We start from the raw sequence: 27,825 nt of genomic DNA, 5'->3' as shown, positions 1-27,825 counted from the left end.
CTGAGAAAAGAGGATCCACTTTACAACAGGTGATCCTGGAAATCAGTGGTATTTTTGGGGGGTGGAGCTGGGGTTAGGGTTGGGGGGCAGAGCTTGTCCCACCAAACACAAAGGCATTTCACTGCCCTTGTCCAGTACAGCAGAAAAGATATGCTAATTCTAGCAACAGCATTGGCCCTTTCTGCTGGTCGAGCTCCTTTTGACCTGCAACTGAGTCTGTGGCCTCTTCAGTGTTTATATCTCAGCTGCCACACCACAGTTGTCAACAGATGTCAATCTTTGCAACATGGTGTTCCTAAAACATTCTTGCTTTCATTTAAAAGTACAACCAAAAATACCTAAGAAATGTAAGGTAAGGAAATAGGGCACAATGAAGAATACTGGGATAAAACCGAAAAGAAGACAAATCTAAGTTCCTTTACTAGCCACCTCATTTTGAATGTGTGCATCTTTATTGTCTATGCTGAAAATATCCATTTATATGCCAAAACACAAATGGGAAGTCTGCTGCATCTAGTTATGTTTGGGTATTATTTTCCAAAATTTATGGCTCAGAACAGATTAGTTGTTCATCCTGGCAAGTAAAAATATTTAGATCCTATGCTATACAGATAGGTGGAGCAACATTCTGTCTAGATTCAATTCAAGCCTCAATACATTTCCTGTGGCAAACATTACAAATTTGCTCCCTCTCCCAGCATTCCTCAAGTTTAAAAACTAAAAAGGCCTCATGCAGGCGTAAAAAGCTCAGTCCTCCAAGACTATAAATGGGTCAGGTTTTCAGGATAACCTTAATGACTATGCATGACATAGGTCTATCATATGTATTTTCATGATGAACTTCCTGAAAACCTGACTTGTTTGTGACTCTTGAAGACTGAACTTGTGCATCCCTGAGCGGTCTCTTACTTCTCCCTCCCCACTGAGCTAGGTGCACACAAGTTTAGTTGAGGTAGGTGCAGCTGTTGAAATAGAGTGGCCCTGACACCTAGGGTGGCAGAATTTGGGGGATGAAGACATGGCTCCCATGTGGGAGAGAACCTCTCACTCTTCCCCATGCTGGGCCTCCTGCTGTTGCCATCCTACCTTCTCTTGGGCCCAAAGCTGCAGGAACAAAATGACAGAGCATATATGTAAGCATGGATTAATGAGGCAAAGCCAACATGGATTTAGTCAAGGGAAATCTTGCCTCACCAACCTACTAGTTCTTGGAAGAGGTGAATAAATGGATAAAACTGAGACGGTCGATATTTTTTATCTGGATTTTCAAAGGGCATTTGACAAAGTACCTCATGAAAGACTCCTCATGGGATAGGGAGTAATGTCCTATTGTGGATTAAAAACTGGTTAAAAGATTAAAAAAAAAACAATAGGGTTAAATGGTCATTATTCTCAATGGAAAAGAGTAGATAGTGGGGTTCCCCAGGGGTTGATGAGACTGCTGCTTTTTAACATATTTATAAATGATCTAGAGATGAGAATAGCTAGTGAGGTGATTAAATTTGCTGATGACACAAAGTTATTCAAAGTTGTCAAATCACAAGAGGATTGTGAAAAATTGCAAGAGGACCTTACGAGACAGGGAAACTGGGCATCCAAATGGCAGATGATGTTTAATGTGTGCAAGTGGAAAGTGATCCATATGGGAAAAAGGAATTCAATTATATAGCTACTTGATACAAGGATCCACGTTAGGAATCACCGCCTTGTAAAAGGATCTAGGTGTCCTTGTTGATAATACATTGAAACTCTCTGTTCAGTGTGCAGCGGCATCTAAGAAAGCAAATAGAATGTTAGGAATTATTAGGAAAGGAATGGAAAACAAAAACTAGAACATTATAATGCCTTTGTATCGCTCCAAGGTGCAACTGCACCTTGAATACTATGTGCAGTTCTGGTCACCGCATCTCAAAAAAGATATAATGGAATTAGAAAAGGTACAGAGAAGGGCTATGAAAATGATAAAGAGGATGGGATGACTTCTCTACGAGGAAAGGCTAAAGTGGCTAGGGCTCTTCAGCTTGGAGAAAAGATGGCTGAGGGGAGATATGATATAAGTCTATAAAATGTTGAGTAGAATGAAACAGATAAGAGGTGAATTGCTTGTTTTCTCTTTCCAAAAATACTAGAACTAGGGGACATGCAGTGAAGCTTCTAAGTAGTAAATTTAAAACAAACCAGAAAAAAATATTTATTCACTCTATGTGTAATTAAACTGTGGAATTCATTGTCAGTGAATGTGGTAAAAGCAGAGAGCTTAGCAGGGTTTTAAAAATCCACTGCTTATTTCTAGGATAAGCAGCATAAAATCTGTTCTGGGATCTTGCCAGGCACTTGTGACCTGGATTGCCCACTATTGGAAACAGGATCCTGGAATTGATGGATCTTTGGTCTGTCCCAGTATGGCAACGCTTATGTTCTTTAGACTGAACTCTGTGTGGGGTCTTTAAGCACAGGTCTGTGCTCAAGTGCTACAATGTCCTGCTCATCTAACAGAAAGTGTTGGAGGGGATGGGCTACAGCAGCATTTCAGTGCAGTTCTGTGCTTGAAAGGCCCCACTCAGTGCTCAGTCTTATTACAGCTTTGCGCCTGGCAGCAAGTAGGGCAAGCATGTCAGGAGACCAGAAGGAAAGAAGGGGGAGATGCTGGACATGGGTTTGGGAGTAGGGGAGGAGAAGTGAGCTCAAATGCTGAACCTGGAGTTTGGTAGGCAAGGGGAGATGTGATGCTGACCTCCTGGGTGGGGGGTGATAGGAAGGAGAAATACAGAAAACCTGGGAGGGAGGGTAGACCACCTAGGGTGGAGTAGAGTGGGGAAGAGGTAGATGAGAGGCTCACCACCTGGGGAGGGAGAGAGAGAAAGAGAGATGAGATGCTGGCTTTGTGGAGATGCTGTAGAGCAGGAGAGATGTAGGTCACCTTGGAAGGAGGTAGAGAGGGAAAGGTGAGATGCTGACCAGCGGGGGGATAGAGAAGAAGAGAATACTGGACTACAGGTGGTGGTAGAGTGTACAGTTAGGGCATCAGGTTCCCTTAGGCTTGTCCTGCATTCAAAAGTTATAAGGAGGTGATGCACACCAAAGACACAAACAGCAACATACACAGATATCGATATGATCTGACAAGCCTCTCATTGCATTGAACTGAAGCCATGTGTAAGTTGAGAAGCTAAATAAACCCCCTTTCTATAGATTGTCTTGTTTTTTAATCAGGCAATATGTTTATTAGCTTCATCACAATATATGTATGACTCCCCTTATCTCTTCTCAGAAATACAATAGCTTTCTTGATAGCACCAGTATATTCATGATGTTAGCTTATAGTAAGAACAAGGAGGTAAAAAAGCACCTCTGCATAAAAAGGGGGAGGGTAGCTCTATGTCAAAAACAATGCTAAAGTAGCTGAAATGTTGGGAGCATGGGGAAAAGAAGAAATCTTGTGGGTAGTCTTGGAAAGAGGAGACAGCTCTTATCCACACTGGTATGATCTACAAATCTCATACTCAAACAGAAGAACTGGCAAGAGACCTGGTCAATGATATTACAAAGGTTGAAATGTAAGAAGAGTTGATGATACTGGGTAACTTTAATCGACCAGTTGGAGATTGGAGTATCTCATCTGGAAAGAAGTAGAAAGATTGTGGATGTCTTCCAAGGGGCTTTACTTAGACAAATGGTGCTAGAATCTACCAAAGAAGTGTTGATGCTGAATTTAGTTCTCACAAGTGGAAAAAAGTGTGTGCAATGTCTGGGTGTCTGCCCACTTGGTTGGTAGTGATCATTACATGATGTGGTTTGATATAAAAACTCAAAAGTCCTAAATTTCAAACACGCTGACTTCAGTAAAATGGTGAAGTACCTGAAGAAGAAGCTGGCAGGGTGGTAGGAAATAAAGGAAGTGGAAGACAGTGAGCTAAACTGAAAGGGGCTGTAAAAATAGGCAACAGATCTTTATGTAAAGAAAGCAAATAAAAGGACATTGAAAAGGAAACCAATATGGTTCTCCAAAGAACTGGCTATAAAAATAAAAGCCTAATAGATATTATTCATGGCCTTTGATAGAGTTCATTAGCATATCTCTTCAAAGTGTTTTCTTGATTTGGGTTTAGGGGGTGGATTTTACAGGCAATCCGCTTTTTATACACAATCCTGAGGCACAACTTATGAAAAATGAAGGATGCTCATCTAGGTTTTTTATAGAGAGGGGTACGAGGCAGGAGTGTCCACTTCCCCCACCCCCCTTCTGTTTAAACTAGCATTGGAGCCCCTGCTTAGCATCCTGAATAATGATGGCTCGATTATGGGGGTGGTCATGTCTGGACACAAGGTCAAGGGTTTGGTATTTGCAGATGACTTGTTAGTGTCCTTGACAGATCCCCAGTGGTCTCTGCCTGGCCTACTTGGATTGGTGACTCAATATGGTGACCTATCCGGTTTCTTCCTGAATGTTTCAAAACTAGGGCCATGGCACTATAGATTGGAGGGGGGGAATTCCCGCATAAGTGTGAATTGATGGCACTCACATACCTCAGCATTAACCTGCCAGTGGATTTATGAAAATTAAACACTTTTAATGTCAAAACTTTCCTGAGGGATATACATCTAAGACTACACTTCTGGAGTGCGGACCCTTTATCCCTTTGCAGCTGTATCCGATTATTTAACATGATATTAGTTCCAAAGTGGCTGGATACTTTTCAAATGTTGCCCTTATTCTTGAAAGGTGGGGATGAATTGAAGCTCAATAGGGTGCTTCAGCAGTTCCTGTGACAGGGTAAACGACCAAGACTGCTATTGGGAGTCCTCCAGACTCCCTTGAAATATGGTAGGATGGGTTTGCTAAATTTAAGACACCTAACTGTGATGAGCGATACGCGCCATATCAATGACTGGTACCAGGGAACAAATTAATTTTCCATTTGTGAGTTGGAGATCCATCAGGAACCGGGGTTTGCATTTCAGCAGTATATTGCATGTCTACCCTCCCTGCCTACAAGAATCTATAAGACTCACCCTATACTAAAAGGGGGAAGGGATATTTGGAAATGGGTCTGTTGGAGGTCAGCATTTTCAGTGTGGACCACTCCATATCTTTCACTTTGTAATAATGTGGAGTTTCCTCTGGGTCAGGAACACAGTGTCTTTGACCATTGATGCAGAAAAGGAATTGTTTATCTGCTACATCTGGTAGGTTTGAAGGGAAAGGTTAAGTCATCTTCTACTCTTCAGCGGGAATTCACTGTACCAGATGTGGATGTCTTTTCATATTGCCACTACATTCAATCACTACAGTGGACAGACTTAACTGAAGATGTGCAGGAGATGCTAGTTGATGCCTTCACATCGGGTTTGGGCAATTGGTTCCCTTATGATTCTACCATAGGTACACCGGATATTGACTATCAGCCCTTAGCACGACAGTGGAGTGCAGACTTGTTTATTCAGATTACCACCACCCAATTTCAGGCATTCCTACAGAACCTGAGTGCATATTCGGATTGTGTTCTCCATTATGAAACTTTATATAAATTTTAATTACGTGTTTACATTGCACTACATAGAGCTCATCAAGCAACCCTGGGCTCTACTGGTCATTGCCCTATATGCCAAGAGCTGAGGGCCCATCTGAGACACATGTTATGGGCCTGCCCTCATATTCAATCCTATTGGATAAGTATCCACAAGTTTTTCATGAAGATTTGGTCAACCTCTATGGCCTGCACACCTCAGCTTCTCTTCAGGATTTACACACAGAACTCTTTATGTCACCAGGGCTGCAGTTGTTTTTTGTGCTGAATTGGTGCTCTTTGCCATCAAATCCATCCTTCAGAGCTGGTTGACTCCTACAGACCCGACATCAACAATAGCGAATTCTGATGCTGAGGGACTTATCTATGGAGCAGTTGAGGATTTGTGACCTCACTCGGGGTCTGGGCCCTGTCTTTCGAGCCACATGGGAATCTTTGTGGTCTACGATTCACACAATGCTCATAAGCATCTTCTTAATCTCTAAGACCGGAGGATAAGCTTGTTCCGGAATCTTCAGTATTTCAGACAAATACCTTTTAAAGGTTATAAGAGGAGCAATTGAAGATTGTCTAGGAAAATGTACTAACCACAATGTTTTAGAACTCTGTTGATTTTCTAAGTTTTCAATCTTATTCTGAAGCAACAAGTTCTCTTTAACCCTTTAGTCTCCAATGTTCCTATAATAAGCCATATGGGAACAGATTGATGGGAACATTGGACACTAAAGGGTTAATCATATTTACTTGTATTTTTTTAAGAGATTGGACATCCTTAGCATTAATCTCAATCCTTTTATCCATTATAAATATTTTTTTTCCAAAATAGGTACTTTCTCTAATGCACTTTGCGTTTGCTGGATAATAGTTTTTGAGAAAAAGATGTTTCTAAACCCAAAAGGGCTTCCCAGATAGTATCTAGAGTAATAGTTACTGGCATAATAGGCAAAAACGACTTACTCAGTGAAGTAGAATCAGTCATGGATTCACCAGAGGGTTGTATCTCCTTTATCATGATAGATTCGCCAGGAACGCCAGCTCCATATTGTTCGCCCGCTCCAGGAAACGCTACCACCTCTTTGGGACGCAGAGTTCCCTGTAATAGTCTCTGCTCGTCAGTCAGCATGGGCAGTGGTGTCTGTAACTCGGATCTTAAAGTTGTTTATGCTTTAAGCTGGGGGAGCGGCTTACCTCCCACCACTCTCTCCTGCAGCGAAGATATAGGTCCTGATATTAATCCTGAAACAGCGAAGCGATCCATGGGTCCCACCAACGGTGTGACAGGCATAGCGGGGCAGACGCGTTGCCTACCTCCCCTTTTAGGCATGAGAAAAAAATAACAATGTTACCAAGTTCAAAGAATAAAGGTAGGACCAGAGCAGCTTCAAACTGCCTGTTGTTTGTGTTCTGCTACTGTTCTTTCAGTAAACAGATTTAAACATAGAGAGAGTTCATGAAATACAAAAGATCATAAAAAGAGGAACACATACGTGAAAAAAAATTACCATATAAAGTATAAAGACAATGAAAGAAATCAGGATGGTAAAAACATTTGCAGAAGTAAAAATGGCTAAACGTGTAAAAGTGAAGTGATGAGCCTTCTTTCAAGTATATTGGGGAGAACAGGAAGGTCAGATGTGGAATTATAAGACACAAAAGTGCTGAGGGCCAATGTTTGGAAAATGGTGAGGGAAAAGTGAAAATGCTCGACAAATGCTTCTTTTCGGTGCTCATGGAAGAAAAACCTAAGAAGGTCCACAGATGACTGACAAAAAGACATATGGGGATGATACAGATACCACACTGTCAGGGAAGGAAGTGTTTATGAACAATTTGGAAAACTGAACAAGGCCATGGGACATGATGGGATACTGAGAGAACTCGGAGATGTTCTGGCAGGTTCTCTAAAGGATGTGTTTAATAGATCCTTGGAAATGGGGGAAGGTCACAACCTGTATCAAAGAGAATTGGAGGACAAACCACTCTTCAAACTTCTGAAGCTCTACTAAAATGGTCCATGTTGAAATCCCTGAAGCAGCAGTATAATTCCGTGAAACATTGGGGGAAGGACCGATGGGAGTTATTAAATATAAAACTGTACAATCCATTGATTGAGACTGTATATAAATTGGATTGAACATGTGAGCACTATAAAGTTAAAAATGTGCCCATGTAAGAGAGGCTTTTTCCTCCTTATTTAATCTCTCTCTAACCTCTCTTTATGAATTATTTTGTTTGGAGAAGGTAGGACTTTAAGCTCTGCTTCTTTTATTTACTGGAGGGTTTGGGGGGGGGGGGGTTCAATTTTTGAAGGATGGCGGAAGTTCTGCAAGATTAGAGAAATGTTGAGGTGGGGAACCTACAGGCTGGTAAGCCTTATCTTGGTGGTGAGAAAGGTAATGGAGATGCTGCCAGGGAAAGAATAGTGAACTTTCTACAGTCCAGTGGGTTGCACAGTCCAAGGCAACATGACTTTATTAAAGGTAGATCATGCCAAACAAATCTGATTCACTTTCTATGATTGGCTGACAAAAAAACACGATCAAGGACATATGCTGGATGTGGTGTACGTAAATTTCAGAAAAGCCTTTGATACTGTTCTTCATAGGAGGCTCATGAATAAACTAAGCAGCTTAAGGATTACATTACATTTTACATTACATTTGGTCTTATATCCCACCAACACCTTTTCAGCTCTAAGAGGTTTACAAACTTTTTGTACAAGAGAAACGGAACATTCTTCTGATGATTACAGCTGTTATTTTGGAGATCAGCAGAAATCTAGTTACAATAATTATTTCTTAAATAGGAAAGTTTTTATCTTTTTTTGGAATGAGAGGTAAGATTGTGTTGGGGAATCCAAAGTTTGGATTGGACCCAAGGTACTGGATCAAAAATTGATTAACTGATTGGAAACGGAAGGTGGTAAATTGAATTTACTTGGAAGAAAGTAAGGTGAGTGGTGGAGTGCCTTAGGGCTCTGTCCAGGAGCCAGTTCTGTTCAATTGCTGAAGGGTTAGAAGGGAAAGTATGCCTTTTTGCAGATGACACAAAGAGCAACAGGGGGAGTAGAAAGCATGAGAAATGATCTACAAGAATTAGAAGCTTGGGTTAATGCTTGGCAGTTAAGCTTTAGCATGAAAAAATATAGAGTGATGCATTTGGGATACAGAAATCCAAAAAGAGCTGTATGCAATAGGAGGTGAGAGGCTGATGTGCACGGACCAGGAAAGAGACCTTGTGGTGATAGTGTTTGAAGAACTCAAGGAGGCAAAACAGTATAACAAGGTGGTGGCCAAGACCAGAAAGATGCTTAGCTGCATAGAGAGGGGCATAACCAGTAGAAAGGAGGTGATTATGCCCCTGTCTGTTTATGAGACCTCACTTTGCAGTACTGTGCCCAGTTTTGGAGGCTGTATCTTGCCAAGAAAAATCAGTTAAAAGAGGCTGTGGTGTACAGTCCAAGGACAACCAAAAATGCAGAAAAAAATATATGAAGAGATAGGGTTGTGCCAAAAGATGTATGAGAATAAACTTGAAGACTTGAATATGTATACCGTAGAAGAGAGGAGGGACAGAGTAGATATGATACAGACATTTAAATATTTTGAAAGACATTAATGAACAAACCATTTCACCAGATAAATGTACATTAAACATCTTTTAAAATTATTTTTCACTTGTTTTGGGACATGTGGAGGCTCATTTTCAAAGCACATAGACTTAATGTGCTATGATTAAAACAAGTTGAGTAATAGACATGTGATCTGTGGTGGTCTCTCAACTATTATGAGCACATATCAAAAATTTCTGAATGTTTTCACTATATAAGTATTTTTAAAGAATATTATCTGTATTTTGAACTGTGGGTTCTTGGAGTTGAATTAGGGGGAAAAAAACAGTCTGATGGACAGACTTAGTTGGGTCATGATGGTCCTTTAACATGGATGTTGCCCAGAAGATCTTTTGAGAGTGGGGCACTCACCCCAACACAAACTCCCTCAGTTCTGCTCCAGACTGGGGTCACAAAGCAGACTAGCCTTGGATGCCTTTCTCCTAAATTGGGAGATGAGTCTTCTGTATACCTATCCTCCAACGCCCCTCATAACAAAAACTCTCAACCTCAAGCAAGACCGAGGAGCCATGATTCTCATTGTACCATACTGGTTGTGACAGATATGATTCACTCTACTTCTGAGGTTAGCCTCCAAAGATCCTTGGAGACTAGAATGCTTTCCGACCCTTATCACTCGGAATGAGGGGTCTCTTTTGCATCCCACCCTTCAGTCCTTTGCCCTCACAGCTTGGCTGTTGAGAGGTTAGAAGTGGATATCTTGGAATTACCAGAGGGTATCTCTTAGATTCTGCTTGCTTCCAGGAGAGATTCCACTAGGAGGTAATATGGTTTCATCTGGTGTGAGGGTAGGGCCCTAGACCATTTTTCCTGACCTACACAAAAACTACTTGAATACCTTCTACACATGTCTGAGTTGTTTGTTTTTTTTAATCCACAAAGCTGGGTGGACTTAATATAGACTTTAGTCCGCTGTCTTGCTGTCTGATGGGCATGTGGTTCTGGGAAAACTGTTGGCAGAACAGTGTACTGAGGTGAACCCTTACTGAGTGTTGTATATATCTAGTGGTGCTATCAAAATAAATATTATTAGTAATAATAAGTATGATCCCTGTCCCTAAGAATCATTGGAAGTAAGAGAAATATAAAAGAAAATAGAAATGTTTTCTTTATTGTGCAGAAAACAGTTTCATATTTATTAGGAAATTACAAAGAATGTTATACAAGAGTTAGAAAGGGCTATCGTGTGTGCTGAAGCCCAAAAACAATATGCACAATGTATATTTAAGCAGGAGTCGGCAGGGCCATGCCTAGGGTCTCCGGCGCCCCCCTGCAGTTGGCCCCCCCCCCCCCCCCCCCCCCCGAAAACGATTGCTACACTACCTGCCCTCTTCTCCCCAGATCCTTTTCCTTTTTTTTTTGTTTAAATTTACCTCTGTCCGGCGGCAGCATAGCGTTAGTGAGAAGGAGGCGGCGCTCCCCCACCCCAACGTGTCAGTCTTCCCTTTGGATGTCAGAAGAAGGCGGAACTGAGCGAAGGGAAGACTGACACGTTGGGGCAGGGGAGCGCCGCCTTCTCACTAACACTACGCTGCCGCCGGACAGAGGTAAATTTAAACAAAAAAAAAGGAAAAGGATCTGGGGAAAAGAGGGCGAAGTAAGCATGGTGCGGCGGGGCGCCCCCCAGAGGATGGCGCCCTCCTGCCATGCTTACCTCGCTTACCGTGTTGGCACGGCCCTGGGAGTCGGGGTCCAAAGTCTACAATGTGTTTTATAAAGAGAAAGTGAGTTTTCAGGAGAATGAATGTATTGGGGGTAATTTTATATTTTTCATACATATGTGGCCACATACACACTAAAAGACATTTTATTTAAAAAAAACTGACTTAAATGTGTTATCAAGAAGGAGAAGGTGTATGCTTTACTGGTAGGTGTAGCTGGGTGCACAATCTGGGTGGAGTGCAGGCAGAGATCTCAAATATGCAAACATGTACATACTGGTGAACTTTTATGTGTTGGCAACCAAAGGGTGGAATAATGTTCCAAAGAACAACCAAGGATGCAGAAGTCTTTCAAAAAAGTTTATTCTCCACTAGAAATCACATGTATCGTGATCAAGGGTACATAGAGGTAAACCTCATCAGTACTTAGGAGTTGTGGAAGTAAACCACAGCAATATATATTAACTTATGAAGATAGCAACATATATTGAGCTGTGACTCCTGAGGAAGGCATACAGCCTTTATAAAGTAGCACCTAAATAGGTGCCTCCTTGATCTCTTAACCTAGGCGGCCAATTATAAAATTACTCTCATGAGACTGAGACTACCACTAGGAGGTCAGAGCCTGCCATTTTGAACCTGGGAGCATAGGGGGCCCGCTGCTGTTTGGCCCAGTAGCCCACCATACATGGCCTCTGTGTAAGTCTCAGGGGTTCTTGGGGGTCTGGGGGTCCTGGAGGATGGGGAGAGGGTCAAGGGATAGAGTAGGGGATTGACAAAATGTTGCTGAGACTGCCATGGGAGGTCCCTGAAGCCATTTTGGGAGCTCCCACAGCAGTGTCGCCTGCCATTTTGGTTGAGGGACTGATGAGGACAAGAGCGATTGGGGATCACTCTTGCCCAAAAGAGGTGATTAGACTACCAGGACATTTAAAGGTAGGCCCAGAAAGGACCTTCAGGTGGTGGGAGGGCAGAGGGCTTGTGGCCTGCCAGTCTGGGAGGACCCGCCCTCTGCCGGGAGGGGTGGTAACTGACCTGGGAGGACTCGCTGTCCGTGTGGGTGGGGGAGGCGCCGTTTTGTTTTTCATTTTCAGTCAAAACCAAATGGCAAATTTTCAGCTGTTGATTCAGTTTCAGTCGAAACCAAGAATCCTGGTTTCGGTCTCCCTCTAAAATAGTGGTATGTTGCCTTTTCATTTGTAGTTGAAAGTAATGAATAAAGACCGCTGGAACCCCCATAGAACACAGCCCCAGATCTTTTAACAGCCTTCCATAAAACAGTCCCCGGTGAGGTAGAAAGGTTACCATCCATCTACTAAATCTGTTAGCATGGCAAATAGCTAAATACAAGAAATCACATTTGGTGAAAAGTTTTTAGCAAACAAGAGCCTGCTAGGGATCTATGATTTGAGTCTCAGCCCATTTCCCTTGAAAACTGTAATTGCAATGACATTGTATTCTTGGATTTCCATGCATAAAGGTGTGGGTGTTCCAGGCTGTGTCACTTAGACCTTTCAGAGCATCCAGATGCAGACACAGCTGATAGGTGCTCAAGTACTTCTGTCAACCTTCACAACTTTGGGATGATTTGCTTTGAAATGTAATCTTTTGTTCGCGTGTTTGTTGTTTTTAATAGAATTCTAATAACTAAATGCAGAAGGCAAAAAAGAGAAATATAAATTTAAATTGTTTTGAAAACTTTACAGCTTGAACAATATGTCAGTTGGCTGTTTGTGTTTGAGGTTTACAAGACTGTGTCAGAATACTATATTTACACGTTATTTGATATTTGTCTTTTTAATTTTTTTGGTGAAGCCGCATAGCTTGTCTGAATGATTTTCAAGTTTGCCCCTCCTTTGTTGGCCATGGGATAGGATCCTACTTTCATGGACACCCAGAAATTTGGCATCATGGTAAGAAAGCTCACTTACAAATGCTACGTTACTTGAATAAAACACATGTAGGACTAGATTCTATATATGACACCTAAAACATTGGTGCTGAAACGAAATACGCTTAGGCATATTGTATAAAGTATGCCTAAATTTAGGCATACTTTATAGAATAAGCCTAAATATCTGTGTTGTTTATAGAATACACTGAGCCCCCGTCCATGTGATTAACTTTAGTCGTGGGCAGTTACGCCAAGTAAGACTTGGAGTAAATGCTGACACTTAAATCTTCGATCCCTTTGTACCTGAATATACCAACCTTACCCAACCCTAATATCAAATTGTATTTGTTTCCATACCGGAAATTTTTTACGGTATTATGTAAGCCACATTGAGCCTGTAAATAGGTGGGAAAATGTGGGATACAAATGTAACAAATAAATAAATAAGGTGTATTCTGTAACCAAGCGCATCGTTGTTAGAAATGCCCATGACCCACCCATTCCACGCCCTTTTCAACTATGCAAGTTAGAAAATTTACGTGCATCACGTTATACGCTTAGTTCTATGTGTAAATTCTAATTAATGTCAGTTAGTGTCAATTAGTGTTAGTTGGCAACTATCACGCTGATTAGCATGTTGACTAATTAAGTTGTGCACACAAATCCAGAATACGACTGGATTGTGCATGCAACTTAAGTCGTGCCATATAGAATCCCAGGGGCAATGTTTTGTTTTTTCTTTGTGGTGAAGATATGATGTAGTCATATTCCACTAAAATTCTAAGGGGCCCTTTTATTAAGATGTGGTAAAAAGTAGCCGTAGTGTATGCTTACATGAGTCATTCCCACACGCGCTAAGGCCATTTTACCGCCTGTGGCCCATTTTTCTATTTCCAGCATTAATGGCCATGTGCTAATTTTCCCATTAGTGCATGACCATGAGCGCGTGAGCCCTAACTGCACCTGTAGGCTGTAAGGGCTCACTCACTAACCACACGCTAATCGGTTAGCACTATAGTGTAGCTGTGTTAACCGATTAGCACAGAACACACCTACTTTCCACCCCCAGCACTAGAAAATTACATCTATTTTTTTTAGCGCATGGATAGTGCATGTAGATGGAAAAATTACAGCAGGATGCCTGAGTGTACCCCACAGTAAGCCATTTTTCACTGTGGTAAGCACACATGCCATTAATGTTTACCGCAGCTTAGTAAAAGGACCCTAAATCTTTTAGATTTAGGTCTTAATTTTTTTAAATGAAAACAAGTTATTTGTTAATGTTTGTTATGCTTTTCTGAACTGGTACAAATAACCAAATGTGAAGCTGGATGCTAGGCTGATTTACTTATGAAATGTCTGAAATACTGAATCCTTGAACACATTACAAAAATGTGGCCAGACATTCCCATAGACATAAAATGAGAAAAATCCATTTGGCTGCTAGATATGGCCCTTGGTCCTGGTTGTCTTCCATTTCGTCTTTCATGCAGTCTGCCAGACTTATATGCACCAGAGCAACATGCATAGACCTGAAGAACTGAGTTCTAGATTGCAGCCTCACTGTCTGCTCACATGGCTAAGATTGGCCTGAAGTCTAGAATGATGTAGTGTTATAATCATTTCCAGGTCCCATTGCCTAGCCAGTCTGAATAAAGTATTCATGTTAAGACTGATACAGTACCAGAGAAGTGTTTATATATACTTATCATATTACACCTATTGGCTGACATTGTTTTGTTTTGTTTTTTTATTATGTTGTGTTTTCACAGTCATAATTTCATCTGCTGCTACCTATTAGCTTAAAAACTTGTCTTAGTTTTTAGTTTGGGGGGGGGGGTTATCTGACAGTCATTAAATGTAATAAGTTTATTATTTTTAGTTGAAAATGATCATTTTTTATTTTCTATATACTATGGGTGATTTCGGGTGAGAAACTAGAGATCCAAAATGGAAATGATTGTGTATTTTTTTTTTTTTTTTTGAAAGGGGGACACTTCTGTTTAAATTAACTTTGAAAGTGGCAGATGAAGCAGTGGTGTTCATTTGATGCACCAACTGCTATGAATGTCACAAAATTGTGGGAAATAAACCACAAATGTGTTTTTTTTAAATTGTGTCGGAGTTAGGTAGCAAGTTGCACACAATAGCTGAGGGTAGTAATTGTATAAATTATCAGATTAAAATTATTATTTTCAGCTATTTTGTTTTTGCTTCTCTTTAGTTGAGTATATTAAATCAGCCAGTGAACACTTGTTTGTATTTTGTCTGTTGTGTTTTGTTTCCCTAGACAAAATTAATTAATAAGTGCAATTCTTTGTATTTTCTTTTTATAGCAAATAACAGTGAATTGTTAATGGAAGAGGGCATGGCCTTTACAATAGGTTTGTCTTCCTTTTTTATGTGTGTCAGAAATGAATTTCATTGTGATACTTTGGTCCTTTGAGATTGAACTACTTGTGTTTAAGGACATATTCAGAGCTGATATTGCAATTTTCTTTCTGGGAATTGATGTGATTGTCTTCAGAAGTATTACTATTGGGCCTCACAAGTATTAAGAACCTTCTAATAAAATCATATGTAAAAATATGGCCAGTCTTTGTTTATTAATGGTTAGAGTTCGGCAAATATATCAGCGCCCTCTGATTGATACATTGGTGTAGAAATGACAAGATTATACCAAGTATCTGATATGCCACTGACTTCTTAATCACTACATTTAGAGTTTATGGGGTTTACCAGAGCTGTGAAACACATAGCTGAAATACAGAAGGTTTTGTGAAGCCTGTGACTAAATATAATGCAATTTTTTTCTTTGCCTCTATGGAACAGTTACTAGAGAAAAGTATTGGAATTGTTATTTTGCAGAATAATGAGAATTTCAAGTTTGTATAAAATACCATAAGTATTTTAAAGGCAAGTGGCATATCTTTGATTTGATACGATTGATTTTACTTGTCATTATCCATACAGGTTTTGTTAAAATATCCTTCCTAACATCCCTGCTTTTTTAAAAATTTAAAAATAAAATCATACAAAAAGAAAACATTTAAATGAGTAGGAAGGACCTCAAGGTTTGCTTTTCATGCTGCTTATATTTTTCTCAGAACTATAAAAAAAAATCAAGGATAATTAAGCTGGGAAGAATCTCACATGTGACAAAAAAAAAAGCTCCATTGGATAACAGATTTATTTTTTCCAGTTTCTTTGTTTCAGAGCCAATAATAATGGAAGGATACCCTGAATTTAAAATTCTGGAAGATGGATGGACTGCGGTATCTGTAGATGCTAAAAGGTGTTGGATTTAAGGTTCTTTTAGACTCTCCATATGCACTGAGACTATGAAACTCATTTATAGTCCAATAGTGAATTTGCTGCTTTTATGTGGCCAACCTGTTATTAACCCATAATAACTAGGATACTATATATTTCAGATCAGCACAGTTTGAACATACCGTTGTAATTACACCTGGAGGAGCGGAAATCCTTACTAAATTGTCAGAAGAATCTTAAACATGAAGCAGGAAGCTGGTGGACTGTTGTTGCTATGCCTTGCAGGATATTTCTCTTTCTTTTATAGAATGATTAAAATCCCACACTGAGTGTTTTTGGAAGTGAAACAAGTGCAAAATGTAGGTAGTGGGATTGTAACGTACATATTGAGGGCTATATGGGCTACAATATGCCCCCTTTGTATTTATTCTGTACAACCTAAGTATTATGAAATGACTATGAGACTCATTTTCTGTTACTGAGCAACTGCAATAAATATTTTGGAAATTCTTATTGTCCTTTTAAGATCAGATAATATTAATATTGGCACTGCAGGTAAACAGGCTCAGTTCAGATCTTTACAGTAGACAATAGATACACAAGCCTGTACCTTGCAGTGTTATACCAGTAAGCAATCACATTATGCGGTTTTTGTTTTAGATATTTAATGTTTTTGGGTGCCATTGTAATTACCAGGATAATATTTGTCAAAATTTTGATTTACCCAGCTAAACAGTTTGAGATAAAAAGATGCATTGGAAGCATGTTTTTCAAACGTTGGGGGATGCCTGATATGTGATTTTTTTTTTTGTTGTTTTTTGTAAACAAGATTAGGAATCAATAAAATAAAATGTGTCACTATGCCCATTTCTCTTGCTTTGGTCTTTTATTTCGGAAGAATGCAGATAAGGCAGCTGTTATAATCTGGTTTTGAAAGTGATCAGACTTCAAGTACGGTCTATTAGTCTCAAAGCACTTGGTCAAGTTATTTTGGAATTCTCATTTCGAATTTCAAACGCAATAAATGGATATTGATTAACACAATTTCTCATATCAGGGTTAAACATTAAAGATAGATAAATTCAAGAAGATGCCTTCAGGAAACAAAATAAAGATGCAGAAACTTCGAAGCAGGAACAAATTGGAAGCCAGGATGAATCGCGAAAAAACCCGACCAGTTGTATTCTGAAGGTGAAGCTTGTAGTGTGCAATTAGGTGGCTGCTAATCAGCCTGCCGGAATTTAATTTGGTATTCAAATGGAGTTCACACTGCCGCCGACCACAAGAAGCCTGAGCTGGCATATAATCCAGCCACTGAGATGTACTTAATGCAAGTGGGATTCAAAACTACCAGAACTGGTGCTGAGCAACGATACACGGTAAACCCTTCTTTTTAATGACAATTGTCTTAATTATGATAAATTCTTTTGTTAAACAGTGCCTTGTGCTAAATGTCGAATGTTTAATTGGTCAACATTTACCAACTTTAATTGCTAGTTTTGGGGTTTTCCCCCAAAAGAGTAGGCAATTTGTGTTGCATTTTTCTGATTACACTGGCTATTTAAAACTATGCTAACATTTGATAGAGTGCTCCGGAATAAAAATGACAGTTGAACTCCACTTCGTCCACTTTTCAGTGTTGCAGACTGAACTGTTTACTACAATATTGTTTCACTTAGTTTAAATTGTACTTGTCCTTAAAACAATTTAATAATATGTGTACAGACTACAGAACTGCATGTGGGCTACAAAAAAACGCAATTGTCAGCAAACTTGGGGGTGGGGGGGACTTGCAGATTTACTTGAACTCTTGTTGAATTATCTGACCATGTGGAGGCTTAATACCCACAATTGCTGAAGTGCTAGAACAAAGGGATGGTGGTATACCTCCCCTCTGAAGTGCCATGGAGCCTGTGCACAAGTAAAATACAGCTGAAATGCTGGGCTACATGCAGTAATAAATATGTCCAAACACATCCAGGTACTTTGTAGTGTACGGTACTGAATGATCCTTTAGTGCTGTATTTTTAAACAAACTTTGATGGTTGCAAACGTTGTAACTGCATCTGCGTGTTTTTTTGTTTTGTTTTAAACGTTTAATATACTTATGTTCCATATTTCTAGTTGATCGGGAGAAAAGTGCTAGTAACAATCAAATTTGTAGTTTACGGAAACATTCATTTTTAAGTATTCCTGGTTTGTTCGTTTTACTATTCATTGTCGGGGATCATTTATTCTGAGAGCACGGTACATGCCATATATAACTGAATGGATCATATCGTAGAAAGAGACATTTTGTTATGTGGCCTCTCAAAGACTGTTATTTTTTTTCTCCATCTCGTTTGCCCATTTATTGCATTGTTTGAGATTAGAGCACTATCTCCTTTTAATGTCTGTTTACGGTCTGAGGTTATCCGAGAATAATTTTATTAAGACTGCATGATTTTACCAACTGCTGTGGTAACAAGCTGTTTGTATAGCAATTATACTGAGGTGCTGGTATTTATGGTTACACATTTATAATTCTTAATTACAAAGGCAACTAAAGTAACAAAAAAAGAAGTTTGTAACCTTGCTGTAAAATAAGAAACTAGTTGGGGTTTTTTTGTTTGTTTGTTTTTTATTTTTATTTTTAAGCTTTTAAATTAGGTATTCCTGTGTGATTTTAGGATGATAACTAATGAGGCGTTTTAGGGAGATTTCTTCTTTCGGTATGATTGTTGGCCCTGAACTTTTCTTTTTATCAGTTTATTTGAAGCTACACTTTAATCTTACTGCATCTGGGCACCATCATAATTACATGGCCATAGATTTAAACAAGGATGCTTTGCAGCTCCCTAGTGACTTGCAAGACAAGTCTGGTTTCAGTGTTTGGGAGGTGGGGGGGGAGGGCTCAGAGGTTATGCGTATTTTATAATTAAGTCTTGGGAAGAAACAGGAAAGTAAAGAAACAGGTGCTAGTGAATATAAATATATTCCTCTTAAGAGTTGTTGATCAGGTCCATTGAGAGTCTTAATAGTTTTTTATACAAAAAGTAACAAATGCCAATTACAATCAGCAGATACAAACTGTAAACTGTTTGTGTCACGCCCATTAAAGAGAGACTGAGCTTTATTTCTTCCATAAGTAGAGAAAGCCTGGCAGGTAACAGTGTTTCGTCCTTGATTCCTCGGACTCTTAATTTGAGACCTGTATCGATCTCCCGTTTTCTGGAATCATCAGGCTATCTCAGTTCGGTTTATACACATGTATGTGCTAGCTATAAAATCAGCCCTGGCGTCTTTAGTGATATGGCCATCCAGTTGAAAAACGCAAAACACTCTCAAATTATCACTTGCACTGGCAGAATTGTAAGAATCAGCCGAGAGAGGGGAGAGAGAGCACTTCTTATTTCTGCTGTTCCTCAGTTCACTGTACTGTAACATCAAATACTATTTCTTTCATACCTCTTTATTTTATTAAAATTAACTTTATTTAAAGAAACAAAAAAATCTGCATTTCTGTTTGTTAAAACAAAATAGGCAGAAATTGGTCCAAGGATCAGAAAGGTATTAGCCAATTGTTAGTTAAGATCATTGCTCAATTGTTTGGAATACACGCTGGTTTATTTATTTATTTATTTATTTATTTTTATTTCAAGATCGTCTAGCAGTATAGGGATGCTCCTGTCTCACAGGTGAATGGAAACCTGATGCATCAGTTACAGGAATCTGTGCTTATAGAAAATAAAAGCCCCTCACCAGTCTCTGTAATTGCATCAGCAGTATTTGTGTCAAAGTTCATTTTGTGGTATGTTCCCTTTTCCAAAATTGATTTCATTATAGAGATTTGGTCCAGTGGTAACTGCGCACCCCCAAACAATCTAAGTGTAAAGGAGAAAGTTCAGCTCAGGCCAGAACGAATCCCAGGCTGTTTAATGCTAAAAGGCTGCATGTTGCTATTAGTGTTAAATATATGGCTAATTATGCGTATGAAAATTAAACATCAGTGTTATGCTAATGGAGCCGCCTTCAGCTGTGGATCAGAGCACTTGAGACTAGCATTTAATCAAATGAATCAGTAACTAATACATCTGCACGTGTGAACTTTCACAAGATCATTTTCCTGTTACAGTCACACCACTAAATTATGAAAGAAATAATTATCAACACTTTCTAATTATCTAACAAAGTAATTTGGGATTCACGGTAGGCTCTGCTCAGGGTCTCGCGTTACCACCAAGCCTATGTACACTACAAAGTTTCCAATTCATGTCTATATGCGGGAAACGCACAACTTTGGCGTGATGGATGGCAGAGTAGGGATTGACTTTCTTTTCAACAGGAAAGGGTGATTTTTACATCATTTCAGAGAGCTGATGTTGCTGTATCATGTGCAGCAAATAGATCATTTCTGAACATGAGCATTAACATCACTGTCTCTCCTAAAGAGCAGGAAAACAGGAATGGGGCAAGGAAACAACTCCATGCGTTAGGAAACCCAGCATGTGTCATATTCCTAGAGCTATAGGTTAATACCAGTGTCTGAAACCAAACTGAGTAGATCAGATCGCTGATGCTGTTTTTTATGGATAGAAAGATGAGCAAACAGGGAACGGACACTAAATTTATTTGATGTACCGCTCTCCTAAAACACACACACACACTGCAAAGCCCATTGTGTGCAAGTGACTTTATCTTTTAACAAAATCTTGTTTCATCCCTCTTGCATTTATCTCCTCATGGATCGTTTATAGCAAATGACAGATTTTCACACTGTGGCATACCAACAAAATAAGAGATGTCGCAAGTCAGAAATTATAGGGGGGAAAGTGCAGGACAGAGTGATTAACTGCGGAAGAAGAAAGTTGTGAGCTTGCCGATTTATAGTGGTGGTGGTGACTAGAGCAGTCAGAGCTGCCTTCTTTTACGATGAACTTTTTTTTTGTTTGTTTGCTTGCCTGTCTCCTTGTTTGTATGTCCTGATTTCTAGAGTTAATAGCCTCGTGTTGTTATATTTCCAGATCACAGGGTACTGGGAACTCTTCTCTCCGCTCCGCTCCTCTCCACTCGCACACTAGTCCAGTGGAGCCAAGCCGGCTTTGACCAATCAAAGGCGAATATTCAGGCAGCGGACCAATCAGCTCTGCCATCTCATGAATATTCATGCTTGGCTGAGTCAAACCTTTTAGGCGAGTTTGTGTAGATCTACAGCATCATGCTTAGACTTTTCAAAGAGACAAACTCCATTTTCTTATGAATGGAAAGTGAAAAAATCTGATCCGCTTAAATTGGGTTCCTTCCTGTACCCAGAACACAACAGACCAAAAAAAAGAAAGCGAAGAGACAAGCGAGAAGAAATGACCATGACTACAATGCCAGAAAGTCTTAATAGCCCTGTCTCAGGGAAGGCAGTCTTTATGGAGTTTGGGCCACCAAGTCAACAAATGTCTCCTTCTCCCATGTCCCACGGACATTATTCCATGCACTGTTTACATTCCGCCGGCCACTCGCAGCATGACAGCTCGTACAGCAGCGCTTCGTCCTTCTCCAGACCTCTGGGCTACCCCTATGTGAACTCGGTGAGCAGCCATTCCTCTAACCCCTACATCAGTTCCGTGCAGTCCTACCCAAACAGCTCGAGCCTGCCTCAGAGCCGCTTAGAGGACACAGGTACAGTATGAGCAGCTCCCTTTCTCTTTACTGTTTGCAGCGTGAGAGTGCCAGCACACCAAATCAATTCTGCTGCTGCCGCCGAGACAAAGGGGGACAGCACCACCAGCTGCCCCCCTCCCCCCAAAAAAAGCTTGCTCTCCCTCTCTCTCTCTGCAGAGATCTCCTAGCTAGCGAGAAATCGCCGAAGCTGTGAGTGCAGAGCCCTGCACGGAGCACAATGCCGTTTGCAAAATCAACCCAGATGTGCACGTATTAGTCTTCGTAATTATTTATTGCGTAGCGCTATAAACAATGTATGCAATTAAGGGTAATTAAACCTAAACTGCAGCCTGTAAAAATAGCAAAGTTTCGCTGGTGAGCAGTGGCTGCCATAATAGCCGTGAGTCTTTGTTAACGTTCCATGATCTTTACTTCTGTTTTGCTTTCTTTTCTTCTTTTATTTGGTTTTGTGTTTTTTTTTCCTTTTCTTTTCTTGTTAATCTAGGGACCGAAACGGAGAAAAGCACTGTGGTGGAAGGTGGGGAAGTTCGCTTTAATGGAAAAGGGAAAAAGATCCGCAAACCCCGGACTATTTATTCCAGTTTGCAGCTGCAGGCTCTGAACAGGAGGTTTCAGCAGACTCAGTACCTGGCTTTGCCCGAGAGAGCGGAGTTGGCAGCGTCGCTGGGACTCACCCAGACCCAGGTACCTGTGACAGGCTGCTGCCAGCCCCTGCTCTCGACCAAGTCACACGCCAGTTCGAAAGTCAAGAGACTATATAGACCATTTGCCAATAAACCGGAGTCCTCCGTTGTTTGTTCAGTGCGCTCTGTTCTTAGTCACAATCGATTGTTAGTGCAAAGTGTGTAAACCAAAACCAGAACAGGCTCTGCTGACCAAAGCCTACTGAAACTGGACAGTAATGCACTTCCCTCATTCTAAGGCTCGCTTGGCAGTGCAATACTAACAATGCCCGAAGTTAAAACTTCGGAGGATAGCACTGTATGTGCAAAACAGAGCTGGGGGTGCACTATTGGCAATAATCCGATCCTAAAACTGATTTCTTTCTATTACACTCCATGCTATTGTGCTGAAACCAGTTGCAGAATTTATTATTGGCAATGATGTAACCCTGCTAGTGATGGAAATCGTAGTAAACTGCAAATGATTCCGAGTGCGCTATATCAATGCCTATTTTGATTGCTATTGTAACTATGTATAGTTGTACTGAATTGGGATTGCAGTGTTGCAAATATCCACATACTCAAAAGACCAAGATTGTGCTATGTACTCTTGTAAAGTACTTGAACTTGATTGAAATTGTACTATAGGTAATTCCCTAGTACAGGGTTGTAGATTACACGAATAGATGAGATAGTTATGATTTTTTGCACTTTATGGCATCCGATCGTCACGTATGATTATCTTATCGACTACCGGAATTTACTGCATTTTTCCCCCTATAGGGTGAGAGACGGTTGTGGACAGAAAATTGGAACAATAGCTCATAACCCAATGCCTTATTCTAATCATTGAAGCTAATCTGTACATGACAAAGAAACCGACTACAAAAAAAATTTAAGCCAATAATTAGAGTGCTGTAGAATACCCAGATCTAATCGATAGGATTGCGAGGCTTTTTTCTACCGCAGCAGTAGCATAGACCTGAATGGTCATATTCCAATTCTTAGTTCAGGAAACACCGCTATTTTCAGACCAGGTAAATATTTGAAACTGTCCATAAAGATCATTCCTAACTGTACACGTTTTTAACGGAGGTTAAATGGAAACAAATCACAGTAGATAATTGCAGTGGCCTGAAACTTAGTGTTCAGTTGATAATACAGTCTAATCTCTAAAAATGATTATTTAATTCTCTCCTCCTTCCTCCCCCCAGATTGTTCATTTTTCGTCAAATAAAACTTACCCGTTTTAAAACTCTGTACGAGTACTGCAATTCCAATTCTAATTGCTAAGGTATGGCTCAAACTGTATCGGGAAAAGTCAGGAACTAATGTGAAAACATTTCCTATGTGTAGAAATGCCAGAATACGCCCAAGCCAGGCCGTTTGGCCACTTGTCTGTGAGGTCTTTTAGCAATATGTTTAAATTAAAAACTTATGAGTACAATATTTTTATTTGTTTCCATGCGCTGGAAACACCTGCATTCAGATAACATCCCCCCCCCCCACCGCAAATCAACCTTCTCTGAGAAAAATCACCCATGGTAAAAGTAATACATTAAAAAAAACGTTGTCCCCGGTAAAGTAATTTCAACTGTCTTGTTTTTTTACCTTCCAGGTAAAGATATGGTTCCAGAACAAACGGTCTAAATTCAAGAAACTGATGAAGCAGGGAGGGGCGGCTTTAGAAAGCAGCGCCTTGGCTAATGGGAGAGCTCTCTCAGCCAGTTCTCCCCCAGTACCCCCAGTATGGAACACTTCCACCTCTTCCGGTAAGACCTCTTCAGCAGCCCCTGGCACCTACATCCCCAGCTACACATCATGGTACCCTTCAGCTCACCAAGAAGCTATGCAGCAGCCTCAGCTGATGTGATGGTTACTAACCAGCCTATCCATTTCTTGGCCCAGAGTAAATAAATTAACAACAACAACAAAAAAAATGCCGAACTAAACAAACAGAAAACAAATCAGAAAACCGAGGAGCTGTAGCGTTCCCAGAGCCATTAACACTCACAGCGGAGAGTGCTGTACACAGATGTGATGCGGGGCTGGTTCCCAACTGCTAGCAGCTAACACAGCAGCCTACACTAACCGACCAGAGGGCAGTCTGGCAGGAGGAAGGACAGCAGACATCCATATTTTGGGGGACAATCAGAGAAATCTGTTTTCTGGTGTCTGTCTGTCTCTCTCTGTTGTTGAAATATAGGTCGTTCATTTTATTCCTTTTGCTATGTCTCTGGCCTAATAGCAATTAAAACCGGTCACGTTTTTTTTACAATGTTTTTAAACATCTTCCTATGCGGAAACCAACTAATTAATATACTTTTTTTGTGTGTGGGGGGGGGGGGCGGGAATGGGATGTGAAAGAATGAGTAGGGACTGGGTAATAAGGAACTGCTTTGGGAAATGGGGGTTATTTATTGAGAAAACAACTTTTGAAAACCACTAAGCGTGAAAGGAATATTGAATGTCTAGCTTGCAAAGTGCACTGTTTAAACACACAGATTAAAGGTTATGATTTTTAACTTTTACCTGAATAACTTGTACCTGAATTAAGGAGAGGTTTGTTTCCAATAATTTACAATTAAAAAAAAAAACATTTCCAAAGATATATTTTGGTGATTATGGCAGCTGAATTCTAGGCCTGCTTTACACGAGGTGATGCCCTCAAGTAATAGATCCCCTACGAAGAAAACGTCACTGAGTAATCGGAAATCATGTCACTATTTTGGTTGAAGGCAATGCAGGGTTGAAAATCTCTAGAGGCTTTACCGCGCACTCTTGAATGCCAACATTAATCTCCTGCACAGAAGTGCTGGATCTGGTCACTGTATATATAATGGTCTTATCGTTCTGTAAACATGTTGCACAATCTTAGCCTTTTATGTTTCGTTTTGTGTGGCTGTAAACATGATGCTTTGTGAAATGGGATCTTGACATCTCTTACTTGTGAATTTTGCGATGTGATTGCTGAAATCAACTGTGTTTAGTGTTCCTACATGTCAAAGTTTAGTTTTATATTGAAGAATGTTAACTTATTGCTTTGTATCTTTACAAATCTTTGTACATAAGTTATAAAGTTTCTTTAAGACAGTAAAATTTATGGTTTCGAAAAATATGAGAATGTGTGATGTTTTCCAACTGAGACTTTTCTGTCTTGTTGAACTGCTACATGGAAAGTCGTTTACAAACGTCTTGCCAATAGAATTTCCAGTGGTGACCCAGAACACAATGCTCTAAAAAAAAAAAAAAAAACTACTAAACTTTGTACAGTGCAACTTTAAATTCCCCTACAATGGGGAATCATTTTTGCTGTGTAGAATTCAAAAGTAATGAAATGTGGTTTGAAAATTACCACGCGGAAACCAGCTGGATGTTCTGCAGAATTGCTGCACGAGGAAGAAACTTCCCTGGATTCTGGCGGTCTCGCATGACTATAAGGCCTGAGGCCTCTTCTGGAAACTTTGTAATCAAGTGCCAGTCGGCTAGCCATGTAATGATCTCAGAACTCACTAAATAAAAGCCTCTATTACTTATTTTGAATAGTCTACATTATAAACATCGTATGTTGAGTTCTGTTTTCCAAATATTTGGTCCAAAGTGCTGGACAAGGCATTTGGTAAACATAAAAGGACCTTCGGATTTTATTTTATTTTATTTTGCCATTAATACACAAATGGTAGTAAACCTTTCCTGAAACTAGTACAATGTTTCTAGTACTCTGTATTTTGTGCTAAAACGTGAAATCGATGTTATTAATTTATTTTTGTTAGTTTCTGTCTCACAGTTACAGATTTTTAAAAACTGGACATGTTAGCAGTAGAAACATAGAAGATATAGCTATATATTTTTTTTAATCTAAAAACGGTTAACTTTAGGGAAGAATAGCAGTGTCCTTTGAGTCATTACAGCTTGTGCAATGATATTAATTAGTAACAACTGAACAGGTAAGCCATTTGTTATCCCTTGTTACAGCTTAACAGTCTCTCTCTCTCTCTCTCTCTCTCTCTCAATCTCTCAATCTCAATCAGTGTGCTTAGCAAAAAAGTTAGAATGGCTCAACATCCTTTGGTCATCTCTCGATCACAAGGTGCATTTTGCTTTTGACTCTAATGGTCTGTTGATTTTCTTCTAGCCGCCCTCGCCCTTTTAATTGAAGACCATATAAGCTTCTGTTTTTCATTGGGTGAATTACAGCAGTGGTGTGTTTTAAGTGAATAATTAGAAGAGAAGCAGGTGCTTCAGGAAAGAAAAACCCCTGCTATTTGCTTAAGAGAAAGTTACTAAAACTTAGCTGGAGTTATCTGCCGCAGGGCCCATAGGAATAAAATGGGCCCTGCTGCAGATAACTGGAGCTAAGCTTTAGTAAAAAGACAGTGTGGATCAGTAAAACAGTTACAGGTTCATATGAGCATGTTGTTCTTTGACTCTCTGGCGATGTAACCGCGCCTAAGTTCCATCTCTGTGGGGATTTGAGAGGCGGTGATGTAAAAAAAAATAGTCTCTACACACAAAGGTAAAATATTTTTTAAGTACACGTGTAACAGGGGGAGAGAAAACTGCAATTTTTGAGATGTTTTGGGGAGAAGGGTTGGAAGGGGGAAAGCAGAGGGAGATGTGTGAATACAGGTAGGCTGTTATGTTCCATAGAAGATCCTCACTTTTCGAAAAAAAAAAAAAAAACATTTTCAGGCAGTTCCGGGGTGGGGGAAGGGAAACTCCACATACACACGAACTTTCAGATTGCTCTGCATGATCAGCATAGGTTCTCAACACAAAGATTACTTTTAAAATACTGTTTTGTAATTTTATGTTGGATTTATTTGTAAAGCTACCAAAAATGTAGGATTATCTCCTAATATTCAGGGCTTTTATATACTGTAATACTGAATCAAGTAAGGGATGCCTTATTCTTTCAGAACCGCTTCATTCTAATCTGTCGTTTAAAAACATTTTTTAATTACTGGGCAAGAGCGAGTGGATTGTAATTATTGTATATTAAAAAAAAATAACAATTGCACTTTGTACAAGAATAATAAATGTAAAAACCCTTCATATTTCCCAGTATTCTATCTTTTTTTTACAAGGCTATGGGTGTCTATATCTCGGCTTTGCTGTCTTGGCCTTCAAGTTTACTTGAAACGTTAAAAGGTCTGCAGGAGAAAAATGTTCAATATATTGCTGGACAGTGATTTGGTTCAAACAGATGGCATATGATTGTCTTTAGGCTGCCTTCTTCTGATTCTATATTTTCATTTGAATGGTTATGACACACAGCCCGTGTGGGCCTTTGTTTAAGAAAGTCAATTGGTCTGTACAGGAAATGTTGGAGCAAATCGTGAGGAAACCGATAGTAACCACTGCGGCTTTCTGCAGGACATAATGTGACCTCTCTCCAAAAAGCAACCCAAGGGCAAACAAGCAATTCATATACCAAGGAGGCTTTCAGCTAAAATTTTTTGCAGAAATTACAAATGCATGTAATCTAATTTAGCAAACGTACATCTAATAGGAGGTTTGC

General features: G+C 39.9%; 2 protein-coding genes across 5 annotated transcripts in view; both read left to right on the top strand.

Moving 5' to 3' along the window:
• The window catches only part of METAP1D (methionyl aminopeptidase type 1D, mitochondrial), a 185,736-nt gene extending 168,886 nt beyond the window's left edge, over positions 1 to 16,850 (top strand). For 2 of the 4 annotated variants that reach the window (XM_030209533.1, XM_030209536.1), the window contains 4 exons: positions 12,636 to 12,733; positions 15,051 to 15,098; positions 15,931 to 16,009; positions 16,149 to 16,850. In XM_030209533.1, the coding sequence (XP_030065393.1) occupies positions 12,636 to 12,733; positions 15,051 to 15,098; positions 15,931 to 16,009; positions 16,149 to 16,227 (304 nt within the window). In that variant the 3' untranslated portion in view covers positions 16,228 to 16,850. Of the gene's footprint in view, positions 1 to 12,635; positions 12,734 to 15,050; positions 15,099 to 15,916; positions 16,010 to 16,148 lie in introns of those variants that run through there. The other 2 variants (XM_030209534.1, XM_030209535.1) reach the window with 2 other exon arrangements.
• A 4,453-nt stretch (positions 16,851 to 21,303) lies between these two features.
• DLX1 (distal-less homeobox 1) lies at positions 21,304 to 24,591 on the top strand. The gene is made up of 3 exons (XM_030209935.1): positions 21,304 to 21,639; positions 22,127 to 22,326; positions 23,923 to 24,591. The coding sequence occupies exons 1-3, from the start codon at positions 21,327 to 21,329 to the stop codon at positions 24,175 to 24,177; spliced, it is 768 nt and encodes a 255-aa protein (XP_030065795.1). The 5' UTR covers positions 21,304 to 21,326; the 3' UTR covers positions 24,178 to 24,591.
• Positions 24,592 to 27,825: the final 3,234 nt, after the last annotated feature.

The sequence above is a fragment of the Microcaecilia unicolor genome, chromosome 7 (assembly GCF_901765095.1).
Source record: "Microcaecilia unicolor chromosome 7, aMicUni1.1, whole genome shotgun sequence".
Classification (NCBI taxonomy): Eukaryota; Metazoa; Chordata; class Amphibia; order Gymnophiona; family Siphonopidae; genus Microcaecilia; species Microcaecilia unicolor.
The sequence above is the reverse complement of the archived record's forward strand: the minus strand, read 5'-3'. Positions and strand labels throughout refer to the sequence as shown.

What these genes read in the sequence shown, in the direction of transcription:
- DLX1 (XM_030209935.1), top strand. Translation starts at nt 21,327, where the DNA reads ATGACCATGACTACAATGCCAGAAAGTCTTAATAGCCCTGTCTCAGGG. An exon ending in GAGCCGCTTAGAGGACACAG is followed by an intron (nt 21,640 to 22,126) that starts GTACAGTATGAG and finishes TTGTTAATCTAG; the next exon opens with GGACCGAAACGGAGAAAAGC. An exon ending in TGGGACTCACCCAGACCCAG is followed by an intron (nt 22,327 to 23,922) that starts GTACCTGTGACA and finishes TTTACCTTCCAG; the next exon opens with GTAAAGATATGGTTCCAGAA.